General features: G+C 45.5%; 1 protein-coding gene across 1 annotated transcript in view; it reads right to left on the bottom strand.

The window, feature by feature from the left end:
* IGSF21 (immunoglobin superfamily member 21) overlaps window positions 1-16,821 on the bottom strand; it is a 392,526-nt gene that overhangs the window by 134,562 nt on the left and 241,143 nt on the right. The window contains exons 3-4 of the mRNA XM_082273487.1: window positions 15,974-16,089; window positions 597-1,068 (exon numbers count right to left, since the gene is read on the bottom strand). Of these exons, the coding sequence (XP_082129613.1) occupies window positions 597-1,068; window positions 15,974-16,089 (588 nt within the window). The remainder of the gene's footprint in view (window positions 1-596; window positions 1,069-15,973; window positions 16,090-16,821) is intronic.

Below are 16,821 nucleotides of genomic sequence, written 5' to 3'. Positions count from 1 at the left end.
GGTGGACACAGTTCCATGGCCTGCACTCACAGTGGTGGATACAGTTCCATGGCGTGCACTCACAGTGGTGCACACAGTTCCATGGCCTGCACTCACAGTGGTGGACACAGTTCCATGACGTGCACTCACAGTGGTGGACACAGTTCCATGGCCTGCACTCACAGTGGTGGACACAGTTCCATGGCCTGCACTCACAGTGGTGGACACAGTTCCATGGCGTGCACTCACAGTGGTGGACACAGTTCCATGGCCTGCACTCACAGTGGTGGACACAGTTCCATGGCGTGCACTCACAGTGGTGGACACAGTTCCATGGCCTGCACTCACAGTGGTGGACACAGGATTGCTTTCCCTTGTAGCATGAGCAGCACACATTTTCCATTACCACCTACCAACCTTATAAGAAAGGTGGAGAAAAGAAGAATCTATAGCTTGGCTTTGTAATGGTTGCATATTATGGCTGAAGAAATCGCACACAAGATACAATAAAGCTAATTTGTGCATTTACAGTATTAACACTTGGAACTTATTCAGAATATTCGACAAACCATGGAGACATTTGCTGACAAACAAAGAAAACATCCGGTGCCACTTACCTAATGTGACCTCGGACTGCATGGGCATGGTCAGTGCCGGGTGCTTGACCTCACAGCTGAAGAGCGCTTCATTGTCTACTTGTGGGTTTAGGGTCCAAGTGAGCATAGCTCGGACCTCCACTGTCCCATCGCTCATTGGAAGATGCATTTGATGGAAGAAATAAGTAGGGTCTGTACTATGGACCCAACGTGGGAACTCCAGGCTGACTACTGTCTCTGGAATAGCCTCGGTCACTGGGCTGGATATGGGCCCTTGGTCAGAGGTGCGTCCGCGGAATGGCATCTCTGTAAAAGAACTCGGTGCTCGTTCCTCCGTGTCCAAAAGTAAAAGTGATTTTTGCATTTTAGTATCATCCGTGTCGCGGTTTAGGAGGTTTCGGGAGCCCTGGCTATTCATCAGTCCAGCAGCGGCAGGTGGCGGCTCCAGCATGGGGATGACTTCTATCAATTCCCCGTCCCGCTTGAAATAAACCTGAAGACACAAATCAGAAATATTAGTTTTGTTGTTTAAGCAGACTTGTGTTTCAATAACCTACATAAGACCCTACAGAAAGCCACCACTTCATGGAGACTTCGGGTCCTAAAGAGAAGAAAAACATTCAAGTTTTATGTCCAAAATCAATTCTGGTTTTATTTGTACTCATGTGCATAACATAAACTTGTCACAATAGAAATATACATTCATATTACTACATGCCCTCTGAGAGCCTACAATCCGGGGTTCCAATCTCACATACCGACTAGGGCCAATCTGGGCTGAAGCCAGTTAACCTACCAACACGTCTTTGGAGTATGGGAAGTAACCCACCCAACCACAGAAAGAATAGGCAAACTCCATGCAGGTATTGTCATCACCAAGATTTGAACCAGTGATCCCAGTGCTGCAAGGCATAAAGTGCTAAACACTAATCCACTGTGCTGCCTACTAATCTGGTACCAGCATACCAGTTGAGATGTCTGTCTTTATTGGCTACCTTCTGGCTCCATGTCAGCGATCATATAATTTAAAGCGGACCTTCACCCTAAGGCTTCATTCACACCTGAGCATTTTCACTGCGTTTTCATGTGCGATTTTGGAGCGTTTTCATGTGCGATATGCGCATTTTTATACAACGTTTTGCAGCTTTTTTTTTTTTATTAGCCAATAGAGAAAACTATCATCGATCGCAGCATTTGTTGCTAGGTTTTTCAGCATTTTTTAGCATTTCCATTAGCTTCTATTTCTTTTTTTTTTTAATTATTCATTCATTATTATTATTATTTTTTTTTTTTTTTTGTTAGGGTAAGGGGTTAGAGTTAAGGTTAGGTTTAATTATTTTTTATTTTTTTTTGTTAGGGTGTTAATACTACTCATTTATGCTGAGCACTGTATATTAGGGATCGACTGATTATCGGCAAGGCTGATATATCGAGGGCCGGAGGTTACCGATATTGCCGTGACGTCATTGCATATGTTGCGCCACGCACCTCCGCGCACTGCGACAGCTTCTGCCTTCTTAGGCCGCCTCCCTCATCCTTGTCTGGAGTCGGGGAGTCTCGGGACAATGAGTGTACAGTGCAATATACAGTGCACACAGTGTGTTTAACACAGCCGCCATACATACACCCACAGCTGTCCGGTGCCAGCCAGCCAGCCACCCACACACCCACAGGCCTGTACCAGCCAGCCACCCACCACAGGGTGCCAGCCAGGGAGCCACGCACCACAGGGTGCCAGCCAGGCAGCCACCCACCACAGGGAGCCAGCCAGCCACCCAACACAGGGTGCCAGCCAGCCAGCCATCCACCACAGGGTGCCAGCCAGCCACCCAACACAGGGTGCCAGCCAGCCACCCACCACAGGGTGCCAGCCAGCCACCCAACACAGGGTGCCAGCCAGCCACCCACCATAGGGTGCCAGGCAGGCAGCCACCCGCCACAGGGTGCCAGGCAGGCAGCCACCCGCCACAGGGTGCCAGGCAGGCAGCCACCCGCCACAGGGTGCCAGGCAGGCAGCCACCCGCCACAGGGTGCCATGCAGGCAGCCACCCACCACAGGGTGCCAGCCAGCCACCCAACACAGGGTGCCAGCCAGCCACCCACCACAGGGTGCCAGCCAGCCACCCAACACAGGGTGCCAGCCAGCCAGCCAACCAACACAGGGTGCCAGCCAGCTAGGCCACCCAACACAGGGTGCCAGCCAGCTAGGCCACCCACCACAAAATATCAGTATAGGCAACGAAAAACCGATGTCAGTCGATCCCTACTGTATATATACACACCGGCCACTTTATTAGGTACACCTGTTTAATTGCTTGATAGCACAAATTGCTAATCAGCCAATTACATGGCAGCAACTCAATGCATTTAGGCATCTAGAAATGGTGAAGATGATTTGCTGAAGTTCAATCCGAGCATCAGAATGGGGAAGAAAGGGGATTGAAGTGACTTTGGACGTGGCATGGTTGTCGATGCCAGACAGGCTGGTATGTGTATTTCAAAAACTGCTGATCTCCTGGGATTTTCACGCACAACCATCTCTGGATTTACAAAGAATAGTGGGAAAAAGAGAAAATATCCAGTGAGTGGCAGATGTGTGGAAGAAAATGCCTTGCTGATGTCAAAGGAGAATGGGCAGAGCACACGTTACATCCAAGGTATACAGAATACCATCTCTGAATGCACCACACATCCAACCTTGAAGCAGATGGGCTATGGCAGCAGAAGACCACACTGGGTGCCACTCCTGTCAGCTAAGAACAGGAAACTGAGGCTACAATCCACGCAGACTCCCCAAAATTGGACAATAGAATCAGCCATTCATTTCAAAAACTGCTGACCTCCAGGGATTTTCACCCACAACCATCTCTCGGGTTTGTACATTAACGGATATGTGTAGCCCCCCCAAAAAAACATCATCTGCTTCCATCAGTGACCTTGGGTGGGGGTAGATTTAGATCTTCTCTAATTTAGAATTCAGAGAATGCTGCGATTTAGATTCATCTGTTTCATCTGAAAATACAGTGCTTTGCGAAAGTATTTGGCCCCCTTGAACTTTGCAACCTTTTGCCACATTTCAGGTTTCAAACATAAAGATATAAAACTGTAATTTTTTTGTGAAGAATCAACAACAATCATGAAGTGGAACAAAATTTATTGGATATTTCAAACTTTGTTAACAAATAAAAAACTGAAAAATTGGGCGTGCAAAATTATTCAGCCCCTTTACTTTCAGTGCAGCAAACTCTCTCCAGAAGTTCAGTGAGGATCTCTGAATGATCCAATGTTGACCTAAATGACTAATGATGATAAATAGAATCCACCTGTGTGTAATCAAGTCTCCGTATAAATGCACCTGCACTGTGATAGTCTCAGAGGTCCGTTTAAAGCGCAGAGAGCATCATGAAGAACAAGGAACACACCAGGCAGGTCCGAGATACTGTTGTGGAGAAGTTTAAGGCCGGATTTGGATACAAAATTTCCCAAGCTTTAAACATCCCAAGGAGCACTGTGCAAGCGATAATATTGAAATGGAAGGAGTATCAGACCACTGAAATCTACGAAGACCTGGCCGTCCCTCTAAACTTTCAGCTCATACAAGGAGAAGACTGATCAGAGATGCAGCCAAGAGGCCCATGATCACTCTGGATGAACTGCAGAGATCTACAGCTGAGGTGGGAGACTCTGTCCATAGGACAACAATCAGTCGTATACTGCACAAATCTGTCCTTTATGGAAGAGTGGCAAGAAGAAAGCCATTTCTTAAAGATATCCATAAAAAGTGTTGTTTAAAGTTTGCCACAAGCCACCTGGGAGACACCAAACATGTGGAAGAAGGGGCTCTGCTCAGATGAAACCAAAATCAAACTTTTTGGCAACAATGCAAAACGTTATGTTTGGTGTAAAAGCCACACAGCTCATCACCCTGAACACACCATCCCAACTGTCACACATGGTGGTGGCAGCATTATGGTTTGGGCCTGCTTTTCTTCAGCAGGGACAGGGAAGATGGTTAAAATTGATGGGAAGATGGATGGAGCCAAATACAGGACCATTCTGGAAGAAAACCTGATGGAGTCTGCAAAAGACCTGAGACTGGGACGGAGATTTGTCTTCCAACAAGACAATGATCCAAAACATAAAGCAAAATCTACAATGGAATGGTTCACAAATAAATATATCCAGGTGTTAGAATGGCCAAGTCAAAGTCCAGACCTGAATCCAATCGAGAATCTGTGGAAAGAACTGAAAACTGCTGTTCACAAATGCTCTCCATCCAACCTCACTGAGCTCGAGCTGTTTTGCAAGGAGGAATGGGCAAAAATTTCAGTCTCTCGATGTGCAAAACTGATAGAGACATACCCCAAGCGACTTACAGCTGTAATCGCAGCAAAAGGTGGCGCTACAAAGTATTAACTTAAGGGGGCTGAAAAATTTTGCACGCCCAATCCTATAAATTTAGTTCCACATCATGATTGTGTCCCACTTTTTGTTGATTCTTCACAAAAAATTACAGTTTTATATCTTTATGTTTGAAGCCTGAAATGTGGCAAAAGGTCGAAAAGTTCAATGGAGCCGAATACTTTCGCAAGGCACTGTATTTACTAAAAATGCTAATTTTATATATATATATATAAAAAAAAAAAAAAACATAAAAAACAGTTCAAAACTGAATACATTGTAATAAAGTAACTTGTATTTGATTTGTATTCGTTTTCTTGTGTGTGGGAGGGTTTGCTACAAAGGTCCAATATCCAGAGGCCTTCTGGCCTCCGTGCTTCAAACCGAATATAATTTTAGAATTTTGAATTTTTAGGTAAGATAAAATCTCTGCTGGCAGCTGGGTTGGTCAGGCTACATAAACATCTCCCGTATCTGTAGACTGAATCCTCGTTGAGGTGGAATATAATATTATCCACTGTGTTCTAGAAATATTAATGACTGCAAGTCTCTTAAGGAAGATTAGCCGACACTGTGCCAAAATACAATGCCGCATGACGTTCAAAGTGCTATCTTTCCCAAAGCAGAATCTTCAGGAGCCGCAAACTATAGGCAGCATGTCTTGGGAACAGTAAATGAGGGGAATTTGTTTAAAGTTGGCAATTTTCCTGGTGAAAATGCCAGATTATGAAGTGCCTTGCCTTGCTTCTAGCTATAGAAGAGAGACAATATTTGTATTTCAAAGGATAAAAAATTCAGATACACAAATTTATAGCAGAAAATGAAAAGGATTATTGAACCGGCAGAAGGCAATGTTTTTGGACAGTGGGAGGAAACTAGTGGACGAGGTAAGGGGAATCCAAATGAACAAAGGGAGACTCCCCGGCATATATTCTCCTTGGTGGGACCCGAACCCAGGGCCCCAACACTGCAAGACCACCTGTGGTAGCTACTGGGTCACCAACAAATCCAAACCTATGTAGCACCCTCCTAGATAGGTGCTAGGTACAGCATTTGTTTTGCTCCATCTGCTCATCAGGGGAGCCTGATCTGTTAGTTATGCCTGTTACATGTGTCCAGGTGTGATTCACTTGGTCTGAGGGAGTGTCCCCACTGTATCCAATAGGGGAGCATGTTGGACAGTGGAGGAAACCCAGCCAGTGACACACAGGCTTTTGTGGCAGTACCAGTGGGAGGGCACCCTTGCAGTGCATCCTGGGATTGACCATAAAAACTGAAGGCACATATGACAGGGTGTCTTTGGCGGGAAGAAGAGTCCCAGGAGGAGGCTGACAGCTGTCTCTCCTTCTGTATGCTGAGGAAAGTGGTCACAGGCGGTCGGCCTGGTTAGCCAGGTGTGGAGCTGAGCCATAAAGGTCCTGGAGAAACTGACAGTGGAGCTGAGGGCAGAGCTAATGGTAAAAACAGTGTCCGGGAGTACCAGGGGGCTTGCCAAGGGGTCTGCCCAGGAAGGGGACCACTCCAGTGAGGTCAGTGGACAGAAGGTCAGTGAACATAGTTCGAGAGAAAGGGGGTGGCAAGTAGAACCCTGAAGAGTAATTTACCAAGTAGTTTTCCTTTCAAATACTTCACTCTAGTGGCAAGGTGAAACAGCGGCCTTGCCGCATTCAGAATAGCTAGAAGTCCTCAAGATTGTGCATAGTTTACTAAGTTGGAGTATCCCACTCATCCCTTCTCTCATCCCATCATAAAATAAAAACAACAAAAACCAAATCCCCTGGACTGTTTACTGACTGAGCCAAGAATCTAAAGTTCTAAGAATTCACAAGTTGTTGCTATTGGTAACCCAGGGGAACCCACTTTCAGCAGCTCCCATGGGAGTAGTGCTACACCTACAATGTGCGTTAACTAAAAAAGCCACGTCATCGATATAACACATTGTTGCATGACAAATTCATGAGCTAAACTAAAAGCAGGGACACTCTGCCAGAAACAAACACTAAAGGACCCCATTGATCAATCCTTCACATAAATTAGTGCACCCGATGAAGCAAATTGGAATTTCTGATTGGGGTGGACGTGGCAGATACACTTAGACTTAAAGGTTTCATTGATTGCCATGTACTTGTTAGGCAGTCTGCATACTTACCTGTCCACCAACGTCCCCCGCTGTCTTCTTTCTGTTTTTTTTTACATGGCCGCGTCTTTTCTCCCAGCAGTGCCTTACTTCCCCAGTTGCCAAGCAATGGAACACAACACATTCCTGTAGTCCCTACCAGTAACTGGTATCTGATGCCCTATACCTTTCCCTGGGTCTACTGTCAGTCGTTGGGCAATGGGCTTTTGCACATGCCCCCCAGCCCCTGGATTGGTCTTTAGTGCAGAAGGTGCCTTAATTCAAATTCAGTAATCTGTACCTCTATGCTTGTGATAATGTTTCCTGCTGACCAAGTGCACCTGAATTGTTTGTTCCTGTTGCTGACCTCTGCTTTGTTTACAGATTTCTCTGTCTGCTGCCTGCTCTGACCTTTACTACCTTACTAGAAACCTCTGCTGGCTTCCTGGATGACTGCCACATTACCAGATACCTCTACTGTCTGCTGCCTGCCCAGGACCTTTGTCATATTACCAGATACCTCTGCTGGCTTCCTGGATGACTGCCACATTACCAGATACCTCTACTGTCTGCCACCTGCCCAGGACCTTTCCCATATTACCAGATACCTCTGCTGGCTATCCTGATGATTGCCAAGTTGCCAGATACCTCTACTGTATGCTGCATGTCCTTACCTTTGCTATGCTACCAGACATCTTTACTGTCTGTTGCCTGCCCTGATCTTTGCTATATTACCAAACCCCTCTACTGTCTGCTGCCTGCACTGACCTTTGCCACATTACCAGATACCTCTACTGTCTGCTGCCTGCATTGACCTTTGCTAAAGGTACCAGAAACCTCTACTGTCTGCTGCCTGCCCTGACTTTTGCTACATTACCAGATACCTCTGTTAGTTGCCCTGATGATTTCCAAGTTATCAGATATCTTCACTATCGGTTCCCTGCCCTGGCCGTTTCTACATTACCAGATACCTCTACTGTATGTTGCCTGCCCTGGCCTTTTCTACATCACCAGATACCATCTGCTGCCTGCCCTGACTTTTGAACATTACCAGATATCTGCTAGCTGCCCTGATGATTGCCAAGTTACCAGATATCTCTACTGCCTGTTGCCTGCCCTGGCCTTTTCTATGTTGCCAGATACCTCTACTGTCTGCTGCCTGCCCTGACATTTTATAATTTACCAGATACCTCTACTTTCTGCTGTCCACCCTTACCTGTGCTATGCTACCATATACCTCTGCTGGCTGCCCCGATGATTACCAAGTTACCAGATACCTCTGTCTGCTGCCTGCCCTTAACTTTGCTACATTACAGGATACATCTACTGCCTACTTCCTGCCTTGACTGTTGCTACATTCTCAGATTCCTCTCTGTCTGCCACCAGCTCTGACTCCTTCAGAGTGCCATCTTGTTTCTCTCGGTGCACATCAGCTGCAGGCCAGATACAATCTTGTGGCCGGCCCAGATGTGGCCCTTGGGTTATAGTTTGGAGAACCCTGGTCTAGATGAAAGTTTCTGGTTATAGGATTGTCTTTTATAACAAATATTGAGAATATATATATATATATATATATATATATATATATATATATATATATATATATATATATATATATATATATATATATATTAATAAAAGATATGCTCATGGATTTTGTATCCGTTGTGACTCTAAATAGTCCCTGATTTAAGTTACTTCTTTCTGATATTGTAACTTTAATGAAGAGCAATTGACGATGGTAAGATTATCCCTGCCGCTGCAGCCAGGATAACCCTGTGGTGGTTTTAAATGTCGCCCTATGACACCTTTATAGAGCGTTCCAGGATCATTATCAGAGAAAAGGAGCCACTAAGCTGTTTATTGGGGCATCCTTACCTCTAATAGGTTCACTTCAGTAGCTTAGATTATGCCAGATTTCTGCAGAGTGACTGACAGCCCGGCCTTGTGCCAAAAAAACAAATAAGCGAGAATCTCAAACACCTGTCTCTTCATGAACACTGGAGCTGCAGGGATTGTAGACTGGTTGACTGAATTAAATCTATTTATCAAGCCCCTCCATTGTCCTTAGATCACTCAAAATTGACCTTTGATTAGAGAGTAATATAACGTATTGCAAGGATATTTAGCACAATTTTCACAGTTTTTCTGAGCAGGACTGAAGGCTCCTGTTCTGTGATTCTGTGCTCTGCAACTTCAATCTAAAACTCCAGGTGGTGTGAATAAGGCTACAATGAGTAGAGAGAGCTGTGCATGAACTGGCTGTAATTCACGGGGGTGGGGGGAAGAAGTATTAAACCGTTCTGGATGTAATGGACATCTGTGTCCCCTGCTGCACGTTGTGGTTCCATGGACCCGGGGAGGCGAGTATAATACTTCTATTCCAGGGACCCGGGGAGGCGAGTATTATACTTCCATTTATGGACCCAGGGAGGCGAGTATAATACTTCCATTCATGGACCCAGGGTGGCAGGTATAATACTTCCATTCATGGACCCGGGAGGTGAGTATAATACTTCCATTCATGGACCCGGGCAGCCGGGTATAATACTTCCATTCATGGACCCAGGGAGGCGGGTATAATACTTCCATTCATGGACCCGGGGAGGCGGGTATAATACTTCCATTCATGGACCCGGGGAGGCGGGTATAATACTTCCATTCATGGACCCAGGGAGGCGGGTATAATACTTCCATCCATGGACCCGGGGAGGTGGGTATAATACTTCCATTCATGGACCCTGGGAGGCAAGTACAATACTTCCATTCCATGGATGCGGGGAGGCAAATATACTTCCATTCATGGACCCAGGAAGGCGGGAATAATACTTCCATTCATGGACCCAGGAAGGCGGGTATAATACTTCCATTCGTGGACCCAGGAAGGCGGGTATAATACTTCCATTCATGGGCCCGAGGAGGCAGGTATAATACTTCTATTCATGGACCCGGGGAGGCGGGTATAATACTTCTATTCATGGACCCGGGGAGGCGGGTATAATACTTCCATTCATGGACCCGGGGAGGCGGGTATAATACTTCCATTCATGGACCCAGGGAGGCGGGTATAATACTTCCATCCATGGACCTGGGGAGGTGGGTATAATACTTCCATTCATGGACCCTGGGAGGCGAGTACAATACTTCCATTCCATGGATGCGGGGAGGCAAATATACTTCCATTCATGGACCCAGGAAGGCGGGAATAATACTTCCATTCATGGACCCAGGAAGGCGGGTATAATACTTCCATTCGTGGACCCAGGAAGGCGGGTATAATACTTCCATTCATGGGCCCGAGGAGGCAGGTATAATACTTCTATTCATGGACCCGGGGAGGCGGGTATAATACTTCTATTCATGGACCCGGGGAGGAGGGTATAATACTTCCATTCGTGGATCCGGAGAGGCGGGTATAATACTTCCATTCATGGACCAGGAGAGGCAAATAATATACTTCCATTAATGGACCTGGGGAGGCGAGTATGATGCTTCCATTCCATGGACACGGGAAGGCAAGTATAATACTTCTATTCCAAGAACCTTGGGAGGTGAGTATAATACTTCCATTCCATGGACCTGGGGAGGCGAGTAAAATACTTCCATCCATGGACCCAAGGAGGTGTGTATAGTACTTCCATTAATGGACCCGGGGAAGCAAGTATAATCCTTCTATTCCAAGAATCTGAGTGGGTGAGTATAATACTTCCATTCATGGACCTGTGGAGATAAGCATAATACTTCCATACAACAGACTTGGGGAGGTAAGTATAATACTTCCATTCTGTGGACCTGGAAAGGTGGGTATAATACTTGGACCCAGGGAGGCGAGCATATTACTTCTATTGCAAGAACCTGGGTAGATGAGTATAATACTTCTATTCCAGAGTCCTGCTTTGGGCAATTTTCTACAGGTATTTCCCCTTAAAGTAAACTTTTACCTCTAAGTAACATGAAGGCCGCCATTGGCAACCTTCTAAAATTGCTAGTTGCTTGGTGGTTATCCTGACCCCCCCCCCCCCCAGTTTCTGTTCTTGATCCAAGCAGTCAGGGGACAGAAATCTCCATCCGCCCACCCATTCTGGGTTAGGGTCCAGGAGTTCTGACACCAGAGGTTGTGTTGCCATGGCTATTTGTAGTGATTTTTTTTTTTTTTTTATTGAATTTACAAAATGAAGTTACAAAGTAGAATATCATATATTTGTATTGATTTTAATACCCTAATATGGAGTTAGATTTTAAGACCATGTGCTGTTAAGAAGTTAGGCTACCCCCATTGATATGCAAATAAACCAGTCGGATTGGTTAAAGAGCTAAGCAGAAGATATGATGTAAGTGGAAGTATGAGGAGACAAAGAAGGTAGTTGGTTTAAAACACAAAGAGGCAAGACAAGCGTGCTGGAAGTTGGAGAGCTTTTTCGAGACGTTTTGAGTTGGACCATGGAGAACATTACATCTTGATTCCATCTCTAACTTGCCTCAAAACAGAGGGTCAGCCAGACACGCGGCCATCTCGAACTTGCCTCAAAACAGAGGGTCAGCCAGGCACGCGGCACTCTCAGATTGTCAAGTCATCAATGGCGACCTCCAGAAGGTAGTTACGGGCTTGAAAAACAAAGAGGCAAGACATGCGTGCTGGAAGTTGGAGAGCTTTCGAGACGTTTTGAGTTGGACCATGAAAAACATTACATCTTGATTCCATCTCTAACTTGCCTCAAAACAGAGGGTCAGCCAGGCATGCGGCACTCTCAGATTGTCAAGTCATCAATGGTGGCCTCCAGAAGGTAGTTGGTTTGAAACACAAAGAGGCAAGCCATGCGTGCTGGAAGTTGGAGAACTTTTGAGACATTTTGAGTTGGACCATGAAGAACATTACATCTTAATTCCATCTCTAACTTTCCTCAAAACAGAGGGTCAGCCAGGCACCAGGCACTCTCAGATTGTCAAGTCATCAATGGCGGCCTCCATGATCCTCTCAGGAGAAGGTTTCCTTTAAGAATACTGACGGTAATGATAATGTGATCCCGTCTCCGGGCACACATCCCGAGCAGTCAGGTGTGTACACAGCCGCGTGGTAATATCACTGGAAAGTCACTCGATGCATTAACAGCGGGAGTCGCAGGACAAAATGCCTCTTCTAGTGCCAATTACGCAGCACAAATGCCGCCTCCTCGCTACTAAAGTCATTCAGGTGCCATTACGGTTATATTAATGGTGCTTGTTTGCCGGAGAGAATGCAGCTTTAAGAGGGTTTAACAGCAAAAAAGAAATAATGACATATAATATGAAATAGATTTTTTTTTCTCTAATCTGAATGACATAACAAGTCACGGGCTGTTTAAATGTGTGGTTCCCCCACCCGCCCCTCACCCACCTCTCAATAGTGTTTTAACATAGCAATGCATCTGTCAAACGGCGCTCGCTGCAGAGGGGGCAAAGGACCAAATTATGCATTCCGACTATAGAGGATGAATAATAGGCAGAATGGGGAGCGTGGAGCACAAAACAAGTGATGCACTGATTGGAAAACGCTCGCGCTCAAAGGGAGTTGGAGGGAGAGGATAAAAGCCTTCATCGTTCGCCGGGTGAGGAGAAAACACAGAGCTCGATAGAAATCTGCAAAGCACATTAAGATGTATTAATTTAGCGGGTCGATTCTGTCAATAGGAGGCCCGCCTGCCTAGATTGTCGCCGCGGTAAAAGGAACCAGCGGAAGGAACAAGGAGTCATAATGATGTTTGCTCCTTTCTCTGCTCCCGCTTTTTTTTTTTATCTAGAAGTGTCAACTGAAAAAATACTTATCGCAACGAGCGTGGTGTCTGCGTGCAAATCACGAGTGACAGGGGGATGTCGGTGCCAATTATAAAAACACAGCAGGAAGGCTCACATTTACATACATTGGCAGAGGGCAAAAGGGCGGATTACTCAACAGTTATCAATTAAAATTGGTAGTGATTACATGTCATTAAAAAATGTGGTGGGTGTGGGAGAAAGACAATCTTCATCTAAGGCCAAAACCAATTTTTGTTTGTTCCTGCGTCCCCATTGGTGAGATTTTTCTGCCCTTCCTAATAGAACACCTGGACAGGAAGGATGTGAAAGGAAATTTGCCAACCAGGACAAGGCCATTTTAAGAAATTGGTGGTTCCATCTGGTCCATTAATGTGTGCTCCATTCCCCATTTCCTACAACCCCAGACTCTCTCGGGGCTATTTTAAGAAATTGGTGGGTTTGTCAATGGTCTGTCTAATGCAGCATGCCCCCCTTCCCATTTCTTCAAATGCCAGATTCCCTCAAGGCCTTTTTAGAAAATTGGTGGGGCCACCAATGGTATATCTAATCAATCTAAGGGCCCTCTAATGTGTGCCCTCCTCCCCATTTCCTAAAATGCCAGACTCTCTCAGCGCCATTTTAAGAAATTGGTGGCTTAATCTGGTCCTTCAATGGGCCATCTAATGCATGCCCCCTTTGTATTTCTTTAAAGCCTTGACTGCCTCAAGGCCTTTTTAGGAAATGGGCGGGCCCACCAATGGTACATCTGATCCATCAATGGGCCCTCTAATGTGTGCCCCCCTTTCCCCATTTCCTAAAACACTGGACTCCCTCAAGGCCGTTTTAAGAAATTGGTGGGTCCATCTGGTCAATTAATGGGCTATCTAATACATGCACCCTCCCCACTTTTTCGAACACCAGACTCCCTCAAGGCCTTTTCAAGAAATTGGTGGGCCCATCAATGGTACATCTGATCCATCAATGGGCCCTCTGTGTGCCCCCTCCCCATTTCATAAAACGCCACACTCTCTCAGGGCCATTTTAAGAAATTGGTGGGTCCATCTTGTCCATCAATGGGCTATCTAATGCATGTCCCCCTTTCTATTTCTTCAAACCCTGGACTCCCTCAAGGCCTTTTTAAGAAAATGGCAGGCCCACCAAAGGTCCATCTGATCCATCAATGGGGTCATTTAATGTGTGCCCCCCTCCCCATTTCCTATAAAGCCAGACATCCTCAAGGCAATTTTAGGACATGGTTGGTCCACCAAAGGTCTATCTATAAGCCATCTAATGCATACCCCCCCCCCCCCCCATTTCTTTAAAGCCAGACACCCTCAAGGCCATTTTAGCAAATTGGTCGGCCCATCAATTAGCCATCTAATGTGTGCAATCCTCCCCATTTCTTAAAATGCCAGACTCCCTCAAGGCTGTTTTAAGAAATCGGTGTACACCAATGGTCCAAAAGGGGGCCCTCTAATGGGTGCCCCCCTCCATATTTTTTGAAATTAAAGAATCCCCCCCCAGTAGCCCCTAATTTACCCCGCATAGGTCCAGCACCCTGTCAGTGTAAATGGTGTAGCGGAATGCAGATCAGGATTCTGACTTCTGAAACTTTCTAATTAAATCCAATTCTAAAAATGTATGAATCTTGGATAAAGGTTGTGTGAATATTGTATGAAAACAGTTATAAATAGAAACTTTCATGTCCTCTGAAAAGTCTGGAGGCAGAACCAGTAGGTTGATGACAACTTCTTGGGGTCCCTCTCTCCTGTCCAACATTCTTTCACCAATGATTTGCAAGACATTTTCCAATTACATCCAACTAGAAAAACTTGTGAATCTTGTATAAAACTTATGTAAATCTTGAGTGAAAAAATGTATAAGTAGACCCTTTCATGTTCTCAGAAAGGTCTTGCGGCAGTACCAATAGGTTGAGGACATCACATTTTTGGGGTCCTGCTTTCCTGCACAACATTCTTTCACCCATGCTTTGCAGAAATCTTCCAATTAAATCCAACTAGGAAAATGTATGAATCTTGTATAAAGGTGTGTGAATCTTGGGTGAAAAACAATTATAAATAGACCCTTTAATGTTTTCTGAAAGGTCCTTGGGCACTAACAATAAGTTGATGGCCACCTTCCTCGCTCCTCTGCCCAATATTCTTTCCTCTTCCTCATCAAGCACCACCCCCCCCTATGTCTGACCCTCCAGCCGGGCTTCTCCACTGCCAATCAGGAGGCCGTGTAACATCTCCAGGCTTGGCAAATCAGTGACACCACAGATTCCCCAAGACACCCAGATGCCGAAGGCTGCTCTCCACCCTTGTATAGAACTTTTGGCATAGCAACCTTTTATCCTAGAACACAACAGCAAAGTTTTCTCAGCTGCCCTGGAAGATTATTGACTTTTGCAATATGATGAGGCTTAAGACTCGACTCGTACACATGCACCGATTGTTGGCCGACCGATCGGCCGTCTTTTGTCCAGTGTTGTTTTGTTGGTTGAAATGTGCTCTAGACTGCACACAAATTTTGTCGGCCAACAACAACCAACTGCAGAAGTGATGTCATGTTCTGGTCTACTTTCCGTGTGTTTTTTCTTCTTTGAGCATGCCCAGTCTTGCTCATCTGGCTTTTGTCGGCCGAAATCTGTACTGACTGACGAACAATCGGCCGTTCTGGTGACGGCCAACAAAAATTTTATAGCATGCACACCAGATTTTGTTCGGCCGAAAAGTCGCAGTCGGTTGTCGGAAGCATCATACTAACAAGCCGACAATCGGCCGATCGGACGTTGGCCGAATATTTACGGCCGACAATCGGTACGTGTGTACGGGGCATTATTCTTAAAAGCAGAAAGCGACGTTGATGTGCAAAACGTAGCAGCAGATTGGATTTTCATGTATTGGGGTCAGATTGGCTGAAGTGATTTCCAATAGGTTGGCATCCTCCGCCATTTTGCACATCCGCATGTTAAATAGGATTAATAATGGCTTGCAAACCTGGAATACCAACCAAATTCCTTATTCACTAATATCTGAAGCTTCGTGCTAATAAAATCACACATTGGCAGAGATCAGTTAGAAGACTCTACAAGGTTAGCACTGACCTGTGGAGCTGGCTTTCCTCCGCTCACGATGCACACCAGGGTGAAATTCTGGGCCTGGTACCTGCTGAATGGAGATGGCGTATCGGCAGCGATCACTGCGATGGAGATAGGAGGGGCTGTGGAGAAAATAGAAAAGATTGGTTATGAAAGTTGCAATGCAGTCTCAGCTTTAATAACTTATAGTGAAACTTTACAAGAAAAAAATTGTTTCCAGGTGATTTATGAACATTGCATGGATTTTATTGTACTTCACTGCAGATTCTTATATGCTTCTGCCTTTTAGGTACTGGAACAGACCATTGCATTGACTTCCTCTAAGCGAAGGGAGTGTGGGAGGGGGTCGTCTATCAGTTATAATCACATTATTAATGCTGTCATAAGAGAACATCCATTAGGAAAACAATAAACCAAACATATCAGTAGAAAAAAAAGGAATTTGTGTGTCGGGGGATGCAAGGTCGCTAGTATTGCCATGATTATAAGGGAAGCAAGCTTGCTGAACAAAATACCAAAATAACTTGAAAAGGAACTAAGCCATCCTATCCACCGAGGATGTCATCATCCATTCCCTTATTTAGGTCTTCATCTGTCATGGTGGTGCACACCTGGACCAGACATCACACCAGCCATTTAAGGGCTTCAAAGGTGGACATAAGCCACTGGTAACTGTGACCCTGTACCATATCTGAGGACCCCATAGTGGTAGCCTGGATATTATTGGTGAGTGAACCTCTGGAACCTTTCTGGCCACTCCAACTATAGGGTCACCATCGCCAGACCACCACCCACTTCTAACCCAAGCCAGCGGTTACAAGCCTCTAAGGCATAGTCTGATGTTTCTGCCTCCT

Source organism: Pelophylax lessonae (assembly GCF_965119305.1).
Source record: "Pelophylax lessonae genome assembly, chromosome: 12".
NCBI lineage: Eukaryota > Metazoa > Chordata > Amphibia > Anura > Ranidae > Pelophylax > Pelophylax lessonae.
The sequence above is the reverse complement of the archived record's forward strand: the minus strand, read 5'-3'. Positions and strand labels throughout refer to the sequence as shown.